The 10,256-nt window shown below is 35.7% G+C and overlaps 1 protein-coding gene across 1 annotated transcript; it reads left to right on the forward strand.

The window, feature by feature from the left end:
• The first annotated feature begins 4,253 nt into the window (after positions 1-4,253).
• On the forward strand, positions 4,254-9,022 carry LOC109467173. Its single transcript, XM_019765117.1, has 4 exons — positions 4,254-4,362; positions 6,205-6,441; positions 7,109-7,377; positions 8,521-9,022. The coding sequence occupies exons 2-4, from the start codon at positions 6,216-6,218 to the stop codon at positions 8,584-8,586; spliced, it is 561 nt and encodes a 186-aa protein (XP_019620676.1). The 5' UTR covers positions 4,254-4,362; positions 6,205-6,215; the 3' UTR covers positions 8,587-9,022.
• The last annotated feature ends 1,234 nt before the right edge of the window (positions 9,023-10,256 follow it).

The raw sequence follows: 10,256 nt of genomic DNA on the forward strand, positions 1-10,256 counted from the left end.
TGTCCTGATAGCCTTCAGCTCGACGGAAATACCTGTAAAACAGGTACGTACTGCCAGTATATCACGTTTTCTCAAATCTCTATTTTCAAGTATTTCAAGTACGTATTTTGCGGAGCTGTTTACATTCCATACGCTTATTGATTAAACTCTCCTAAATTGTAGAACTGCCCTTTGCAAAGTTGACTGACAAAAGGTGTAGCTGTGTGACCAGTAAATCCAATGCCTTCAAAGGAAAAAAAAACAACAACAACATTCGTTCTCAGGCTATGACTATACTAACACAAGCCTTCATGGCATTGTATTAAGAAAGCAAAATCAATTACCAAAAGGGATTTAAAAAAGCTAGAGTTGTGGAGGTTTGAAGTCAGCCGGAAAGTGTATTGGTCGACAAATTGAAGTCCATATATATTTATATAAAATATTTGGTGGAAATGAGCCTGAACAGAAATCTAAAATTAATATCTAATGCTTTTTACATTCAAGATTCGAGTTTTTTGTACAGATATGCGTGGATATTTCATTTTATTCAATAGGATATTGTACTGAAATATCAAAAGTTTCATTAAAGTGAACTTAAAGTTTTCAGTACGACCAAGTCAGCCTTTTTTGTAAAAAAAAGAGTCAAATTTATTAAAGGATATTGATAAGAAACTTTTATTGATTTCAGGCGATGCAGTTTTAGAAAAAAAGAATTTTTCTCATATTTGTAAACCGTAGAAATTATATGTTTTAGTTATTATAAGATCCAACTATTTAGATTTTTGTTGATGTTTCAGACCAGCGAGTCACATTGTCCATCACACATCCTCCAGTAGACACAACAGGTGTTGATGGAGACGTCATCACCCTTTTCTGTGAGACAAATATGAAGCTCAACATCCTATGGAAAAAGGGCGGCAGGACAATAGACCCAAGTGCCAGGAACAGATATGACGTCATAGAATATCAGAAAGGACGAGCGTCTGCGCTGAGGATAGACCCCCTGCGTAGGACACGTGATAATGACACATTTACGTGCAGAGTGGAAAACGTCAACGACGGGTCTGTGAAAGAAGCTAGTGCGGCCATCAACATATTAACAGGTGAGAAAAAGGTTCATCAAAGAATCTGTTCCTAGTTTTGCAACATCCTGGATAACGGTTATTGGGATTGTATACGTCATTTGTTAATGCATTAAAACTGAGTGAATGGATAAAATGGAATATTCCATATAAATTACCTAAAATCATTTAGCTTCTGCATAAAAAAGATTTAGTAAAAAGCCATAATTTTTTGACGTTTGTACATAGTTATAGATCTCTAATGTAATTTTTGAATTTTGATAATTAAGACAGTTACGTTACTGACCACAACGTCTTTTGATTGTATGTACACGGAACGCACCTAAGACCTGCTTGTTTGATTATTTTTTATTGTATTACTCTAATTTTGTTGCTATTTTTAGCTTTTCATGGTCAGAAGGTTTCTACAAGCAGTGAAACGTATAGCTGCATTACCTTTATGCTTAGGCCTAGTATACCTAACGTAAATTAACTTCACCTACTATAATTAACCCTTCACAGAGGACAGTCTACCAGCTGGCTTCCCTGATATAAACCGGCAACCTCAACTGAAAGCAGTACAGGAAGGCCGCCCGACGGTTCTCGTGTGCAGTGCAAGTGGAAACCCTGCACCTGACATCACCTGGTTGAAAGATATGGTCCCAGTAGACATGACAGACGATAGGATAAAGCTTTTGATATCAGGTATATATTGCAAAAAAGGAGTCATACAGTGTTTATCCTATTTTTTCTAAAATTGTCTAAATAGGTCATACCTTTGGTGGAAACAATGAAAATAATTGGCAACATCACCGACGTTAAAATATGCTAAGTTGGTTACACATTGTTCTTCATGAGGAACCTCTTCCTGGTGCGGGTTAAATCTTGTAAAGGTGATCACAAGATAGAACTGCACATTGGTGTCGTTTTCTAGGTTCNAGACTTTATCTTATGTCAAGCCCGCCGCTGTTTTATTTAAGTCACAGAATTCAGCAATGTATTTGGTTGTTAATTTTCTCCTTTTCACTTGGCATTAGCAGCGAGATAAACGCAACGAGATCGCCGGTGCAGTAGGTTCGTTGTTAGGTTGACAGTTCCACTGTACTCTCGCATGTTACTGCAGTAACGAATTATACCTGTCTAAATCTCTAACAGGAACAAGTCCTTGCGCCATCAACAACGGTGGATGTAGTCATTTCTGCCTCAACACGCCGGCTGGTCACACGTGTGCTTGTCCTGATAGCCTTCAGCTCGACGGAAATACCTGTAAAACAGGTACGTACTGCCAGTATATCACGTTTTCTCAAATCTCTATTTTCAAGTATTTCAAGTACGTATTTTGCGGAGCTGTTTACATTCCATACGCTTATTGATTAAACTCTCCTAAATTGTAGAACTGCCCTTTGCAAAGTTGACTGACAAAAGGTGTAGCTGTGTGACCAGTAAATCCAATGCCTTCAAAGGAAAAAAAAACAACAACAACATTCGTTCTCAGGCTATGACTATACTAACACAAGCCTTCATGGCATTGTATTAAGAAAGCAAAATCAATTACCAAAAGGGATTTAAAAAAGCTAGAGTTGTGGAGGTTTGAAGTCAGCCGGAAAGTGTATTGGTCGACAAATTGAAGTCCATATATATTTATATAAAATATTTGGTGGAAATGAGCCTGAACAGAAATCTAAAATTAATATCTAATGCTTTTTACATTCAAGATTCGAGTTTTTGTTACAGATATGCGTGGATATTTCATTTCATTCAATAGGATATTGTACTGAATATCAAAAGTTTCATTAAAGTGAACTTAAAGTTTTCAGTACGACCAAGTCAGCCTTTTTTGTAAAAAAAAGAGTCAAATTTATTAAAGGATATTGATAAGAAACTTTTATTGATTTCAGGCGATGCAGTTTTAGAAAAAAAGAATTTTTCTCATATTTGTAAACCGAAGAAATTATATGTTTTAGTTATTATAAGATCGAACTGTTTAGATTTTTGTTGATGTTTCAGACCAGCGAGTCACATTGTCCATCACACATCCTCCAGTAGACACAACAGGTGTTGATGGAGACGTCATCACCCTTTTCTGTGAGACAAATATGAAGCTCAACATCCTATGGAAAAAGGGCGGCAGGACAATAGACCCAAGTGCCAGGAACAGATATGACGTCATAGAATATCAGAATGGACGAGCGTCTGCACTGAGAATAGACCCCCTGCGAAGCACACGTGATAATGACACATTTACGTGCAGAGTGGAAAACGTCAACGACGGGTCTGTAAAAGAAGCTAGTGCGGCCATCAACATATTAACAGGTGAGAAAAAGGTTCATCAAAGAATCTGTTCCTAGTTTTGCAACATCCTGGATAACGGTTATTGGGATTGTATACGTCATTTGTTAATGCATTAAAACTGAGTGAATGGATAAAATGGAATATTCCATATAAATTACCTAAAATCATTTAGCTTCTGCATAAAAAAGATTTAGTAAAAAGCCATAATTTTTTGACGTTTGTACATAGTTATAGATCTCTAATGTAATTTTTGAATTTTGATAATTAAGACAGTTACGTTACTGACCACAACGTCTTTTGATTGTATGTACACGGAGCGCCTCTAAGACCTGCTTGTTTGATTATTTTTTATTGTATTACTCTAATTTTGTTGCTATTTTTAGCTTTTCATGGTCAGAAGGTTTCTACAAGCAATGAAACGTAAATAGCTGCATTAACCTTTATGTTTAAGCCTACTATACCTAACGTGGATTACCTTCATCTAGTAATGATTAACCCTTCACAGAGGACAGTCTACCAGCTGGCTTCCCTGATATAAACCGGCAACCTCAACTGAAAGCAGTACAGGAAGGCCGCCCGACGGTTCTCGTGTGCAGTGCAAGTGGAAACCCTGCACCTGACATCACCTGGTTGAAAGATATGGTCCCAGTAGACATGACAGACGATCGGATAAAGCTTTTGATATCAGGTATATATTGCAAAAAAAGGAGTCATACAGTGTTTATCCTATTTTTTTCTAAAATTGTCTAAATAGGTCATACCTTTGGTGGAAACAATGAAAATAATTGGCAACATCACCGACGTTAAAATATGCTAAGTTGGTTACACATTGTTCTTCATGAGGAACCTCTTCCTGGTGCGGGTTAAATCTTGTAAATGTGATCACAAGATAGAACTGCACATTGGTGTCGTTTTTCAGGTTCTCTTCAAATCAACAGTACCCGTGAAGAAGATGAAGGCACATACGAGTGTGTGGCTACCAACAGTCTGGGTACGCGCTACTCTTACAAAGCCAACCTGTATGTTCGGGGTAAGTTTGGAAGAACAACGGTATATCTTGAAGTGACGTACTTTACATGACAGAACATAGAGTGGCTAAAGGACTACAAGTATGTAGAAGACCAAACTAAACAGAATGGGAGGAGTTTTGTTCGGCTGAAAAATGTTGTTGAAAGCGCCAACTATACCTGTGCAGCTACAAGCGAGTTGGGTTTAATCGAATATAATGCGGAAGTAACAGTTAAAGGTAGGTTCTATAGTTAACATGCTATGGCTAAGAAAAACTTTTAATTTTAATAGCCAAAAGTCAGTAATAACTAATGTTTCAAAGTTCATTGGAAACTCTTTATAATTAGTATCTATTAGTAATTGCTAATTAGTAATTACTAATTAGTAATTAGTATTAGGATGAACTGAACTGAGTATCTAATGGCCTTTAAATCTTAATTACGTTTACAGTACGTAGACACTTGCTCTATTGTATATTGGTTTTATCGACTATACCTATAATTGATTTTTTCCAATTTGCTAATTAGTAAAGTACTATTCTATAAACCTTTTTTTGCCTACTCTATAATGTAATGAATAGGGTAGTTGCTTTTTTGCATGGCCACCTAAGATGCTATAGCTAAGTATACTATTCAACACCCACAGATTGATATTAAAAAGGCTATACATCATTAACCCTCAACAGTACACCTTCCCGGACTGATTAATCTGTACACCTGGGGTCCGCGCGGACCCCAGAAGAGTTTTTTGCTAATTTTTAGAAATTATCAACATGCTACCAGCTCAATTGTTTTGCAAACTGATGTGGGAACCTCTGTGTCCACATTACATACAATAATCATACATTTTGAACTTTTTCTAATTTTTGGTAAAGAAAAGAAGACAAGAAGAAATACCCGATTTTTAAACCCATTTCAGACTGAAGGGGCTTTTGAGGCCCAAATTTGATCTCAGATAGCGGCTAAACGGCTTGCGCTAGAAGTATCAAATTTGGAGACCTTTCTTAAAATGTCTCTGGAAAAAAAGTTCATACTAGTAAGTTGATGTTTTTTTGTGTTGCCATGGCAACGGGTTTCTAGCAGGCAGTTTTTTTTTAAATAGAAGTAATTTTGTTTTAAACATGAAAATTTTCTGAGTTTTATATTAAATTACACTTCTTTTCCAACATTAATAACATCTTACATAATTGAATATAAGTTAAATCATTTGATATGCATAGAATATGCTAATTTGATGACGTCATTGGTCAAAATCCAATATGGCGGACTATATTATTAGCTCTGACGTCATATGACGTCATAATAACACAAAGTTATTAAAATTTAATTCTATTACTACACCATTCTCTGAAAACTTGGTAGACATACGATGAGTGCATAAAAACATATAAAAACGGAAATAAGGTAATGTATAAGAATGCCAGTGTATCCATTATGATCGAAAGCCGGCTGGGGTCCGCGCGGACCCCAAAAGAAAATCAGATATAATTTTTTTTATAGATGGTAGAAATGGAGTTTTCTGCACTGTATTGAGAGACAACTTTGTGGGTGACAATTACTTAAAATTTCAGAAAAAAATATTTAGAAACAAAAAAGATATTACAGAATATATAGCGCTGGGGTCCGCGCTGACCCCAGGTGTACTGTTTAGGGTTAACTAAGAGTATGCCTGCACAATAAGAAGGGTGTATTTTAACGATACTTTTAAGTAATGGTTAGACGTTTCAAGAACGATTGATATCAGGAGACACTGTGTGTTTATTGGGAACTACACTGGGATGATGAAACATTGATACAGGAAAAAGAAAACCAGCGCTATAAACCAACAAATGTAATTTCTCGATTTCTTTACATGATTACCCAAGACACACCCCCTATGGTGGACGGTTATACCGCCCGACGCGGGGGCTGCCCTGGAAATGACATCTGGATTATTTACGCACGCTCCACCACGTTAGAACAGTGTGCTCGGGAGTGCACAATACATCCACGATGTGTCGCCTTCCAGTTCTTTGATAACCACGAATGCTACCCAAAGTCCAAGTCTTGTGAGGAAACTGTGAAGACAAACCCAAAGAACGTTTTGTATGACAGGATTGTTGGTGAGTAACAAGTAAATGACAGTGAGGTAGTTTACTATGCCAGTAAGCGCCTTTTATATCAGCGGGTGTTTGTACAGACGTATTTTTTTAAATGCACGTGAATTATATCTGACAGAATTTCGTCTCAGAAAATCCCCTAAATTATCTGCAACTGTAATAACGCTTATTCATATTTGTTAGAATTTAGCTAATCGTGATCGTAAGAAAGGGAAAAATTGCTTAGTAGCTTTTTTTTTCAAAATATTAAAAATCAGCATGTCATATCTTTTATTTTTACATGTAGCACTTTTAGAAAATTTAGCGTCACAATTCTTCCTTTTTTTCAAAAAGTATTATAATCCGTGTATGGATGTGTAGAATGTGTTTATCGGTCGCCATTCAGATAATTATCAAAACCAGAAATTGGACTGAATCTCCAGTTTAACTGCTAGAAAGAAACACCATTGTCTATTGTCATGAAATCAATCTAAATATTAAAAAGCTAATAACTTTCTTGAACAAAATAAGTAGTTCTGAGGTGAGTAAAATCGAATAGGTCTTTGAAAAAGGATAAAGTTGACGAAAGTTATATTCGTAATTTACTCAAAGTCTGGAAAAAAAGACAAGTCACAAAAATTACGATTAAGAAACACATTCTATTTATTTAACGCTGTTCTATGTTTTTCAGAAGTCGACGCTGACCTGTCATTTGAGGCCCAGCCCGCAGCTGCCTTACACGCAGAACCGATATCTCCGCCGGGTAGGGTCGATGCCAGAATTCATAGTCTACAGACGGATAAACTGACAGAGTCTGAGGCTGATCCTGAAGCTTCAGGATTGGTCAGGAAGATATTCGGGTTACCCATATTCAGGAAAAGACGACTTGTTCCCGACCCACCGGATGACTCTCCGCCAGACAGCATCCTTTTTGTTGTTGAAAAATCACATCGATTTCCGGTAAGTAAAGTCCAATTTGAAATTATTTGGTTCCCGTATCTAATACACACAGATTCCAATAGTACCTTTTTTCACTTTAAAATTAAATTATTTCTTTTATCCAGAACCTCTATTTTAAAAATCAATAATAAATCCGCATCGTTAAGAATTATTTGTGCTGGTAGAAACCGTTAAAACAAAACAAACAAACAAAGGAAAAAGAAAAATTAAACTCGGAAATTCATCCTTAATCTTCGTCAAGAAAATTAAACAGTTTCATTCTGATAGGAGCAGTACAATGAGGGAGAGTTAAGTTATTTTTTTATTTCTGATATATAGACTATCATGTATTGGATTTTTGGGGCAAGCCTGGCTGTAGACACTGTTTAACCCATTTTAAGACGGGGGGGGGGGTTGAGGCCCGCGCTCACTTTCATTTCCGATAGCGCCTGAACAGCTTACTTTAGAACCGTTAAATTTGGTGTATTTATTCTAAGATATATCTGGCAACAATTTAATATTAACTAGATGAGTTACAGCCTTTTCGTGTTGCCATGGCAACGTGTTTCTGAAAAGGCAGTTATTTTAAAAAGATCAGTAATTTTGTAATTTATATATAATTCAGTAAATTTATGTATAATTCCTATAATTAAATATTTATAATTTATGCTCATCGGACAAAATACAAGATGGCGGACAATATTATTAGCTCTTCTTAAAACATGTTTTTTTAACCAAATTTTTTTCGTCTTAACTCCGTACTTTTTTTTACAAAAAAACGTTAATATGAACATCATTGTAACTGACACCGTTAACTGTTAACTGTTCCGAATTGTTTATGTTATTGTTGTGAGGGCTAGCCCTTTATAATAGCCTCCGGCTAGTTGGGCAGTCCTGGCTGCATACATGAGTGTTATCAGCCTAATAAATCAAATCAAATCAAATATGAACATCTTCCGTCCATTTGCATTGCGTTTTGAGGCTGTATCTTAAAAACAATGCAATTTTCAAAATTCAAGATTTCCGATCCCACATACCTTTCCACACAGCTTTCTTTTTTATGACGTCATTTTTTTCAATCTAAGCATAGATAAACTATATTATACTTTCCAGTTGTCAGCGCTGCGGTACAGTTTTAACCGAATCCTGTTTTTTTACCTAAAGCAGTACGAGCTTACAAAGGGGCAGCAGCAACAGGACCTGATGTCAATCACGGAGAGAGAAGATTGAATTGTCTTCGACAGACCAGTCTACCAATCATCAAGTATGGAGTCAATCCTGTGCATAGTGCCAATTTACCAGATCTCTTACGATAATGGCGTCATTAGCTTCTTGACCTTATTTGACAAACGGAAGAGTTTTTGAATAGTAATGAATTAGTATGATTTAAAGATTTACTGCTTGTCTTACATGTATATCATCAATGAAAATTATATACACGGCTCGAATAGAGATGCACTGATCATCTAGCATATTGTAATCCACATGACCACATTTTAAACCATAATTTATGTGCATTATTTATCCTTTCTACTTATTGTTCCTAAAACAACTACCATATGTCAGCACACAATTGATAACAAATAACGAAGGTTTGATAAAAAAGTAATCTTATAACTTATAAAAAACTACTCAGTCATCACTTCTACGGTTTTTCTTTCAGTATCCTGGCAGGTTACCTATTTTTTTTTCTAAATTTTTGTCAAATTTCCTTCCTCTCTCCTCAAGAATAATGCAAAATGTTGTTACGAATGATAAATCATATACAATTTAAACTACTGTTTATCTGTAATAAACGTTTTTATGAATACATGCAAAGTGCTTCCCAAGGTAGTCTTTTTATATTCAAAGATAATTAAAATATACATGGTGAATTTTCGTCTTCAATGTTAGATCTTTTTTTCTAGTTTTGGACATCATAGCGGTAAGATGACTAAAACTTAGGTAGATATAAGCCCCAAATTCTGACAACTGAATTTAAAAGACCAATCCGTAGCCAGTGTGCATTTTAGTTCATACTTTAAAGAGGCATGAATGCATAGTCAAGGACCGAATACGAAAAAAATTGACACTTGAAAGTGGCGTTTAAAAAAGGAAAAATCAATTAATAAGATTTTCGTTAAAAGTGAATCTGCAAAGTATAAGAGAATATACTAAAAGCTGTATGACGATTCTCTTTTTATAAAAGGCTTAGTATAAAAATTCATATAAACAATAGTCCTAACCAACGTAAGTAGCAACATTATCAAGGCGAATGTAAATTTACGCCAAACGAATAAGAATCGTATTTCAACTCATATACATGTATTCAGAAACCAAACGTATACATCCGCCTCTGAGCACTAATGGCCATAATATCTTTGGAGAGAGAATACGACCATTCAAATTTACTGAGCGTCATCTGTAAACTCGATACCTCAAGAAAGCAAGATCGTGGTATAATTTTCGAAATATTTACTAGTACTCACGATTTGACGTAATATTTTCTTTATTACGTTGGCACTATTTGTAATCCAGTAATTCAAATTAACAACAAAAATCAACAACGACACGTTACCATATGCGACAATTCCCCGTAAAGCTCTATATCTTTTAGATTAAGAACAGCTTTGTGTATGTAAATAGTGTATAAGAACTTAACAAGTGGTAACAACGTATCGTAAAAATAGCTATATCCCCAGTCAAATACGTACGATCTAGCCTAAATAAATCGCGCTGGTGGCGGACGCCCGCCCCAACTGTTGCCGCCCCCTTAACCCCCGGCACGGCAGTTTAAACAGATGAACAATGTTATATTTCATAACCATATCTTCCGTTTACTACATATTGTTAACTTGATAACGTAAGAGTATCATAGTACCTGCAAACTGTAAGTCATAATCCCAAGAAATACGCGCGGA

Source organism: Branchiostoma belcheri, unplaced genomic scaffold, assembly GCF_001625305.1.
Source record: "Branchiostoma belcheri isolate BF01 breed outbred unplaced genomic scaffold, Haploidv18h27 scaffold177, whole genome shotgun sequence".
In the NCBI taxonomy this organism is placed as follows: Eukaryota; Metazoa; Chordata; class Leptocardii; order Amphioxiformes; family Branchiostomatidae; genus Branchiostoma; species Branchiostoma belcheri.

What these genes read in the sequence shown, in the direction of transcription:
- LOC109467173 (XM_019765117.1), top strand. Translation starts at nt 6,216, where the DNA reads ATGGTGGACGGTTATACCGCCCGACGCGGGGGCTGCCCTGGAAATGAC. An exon ending in TTTGTATGACAGGATTGTTG is followed by an intron (nt 6,442 to 7,108) that starts GTGAGTAACAAG and finishes TATGTTTTTCAG; the next exon opens with AAGTCGACGCTGACCTGTCA. An exon ending in AAAAATCACATCGATTTCCG is followed by an intron (nt 7,378 to 8,520) that starts GTAAGTAAAGTC and finishes TTTTACCTAAAG; the next exon opens with CAGTACGAGCTTACAAAGGG.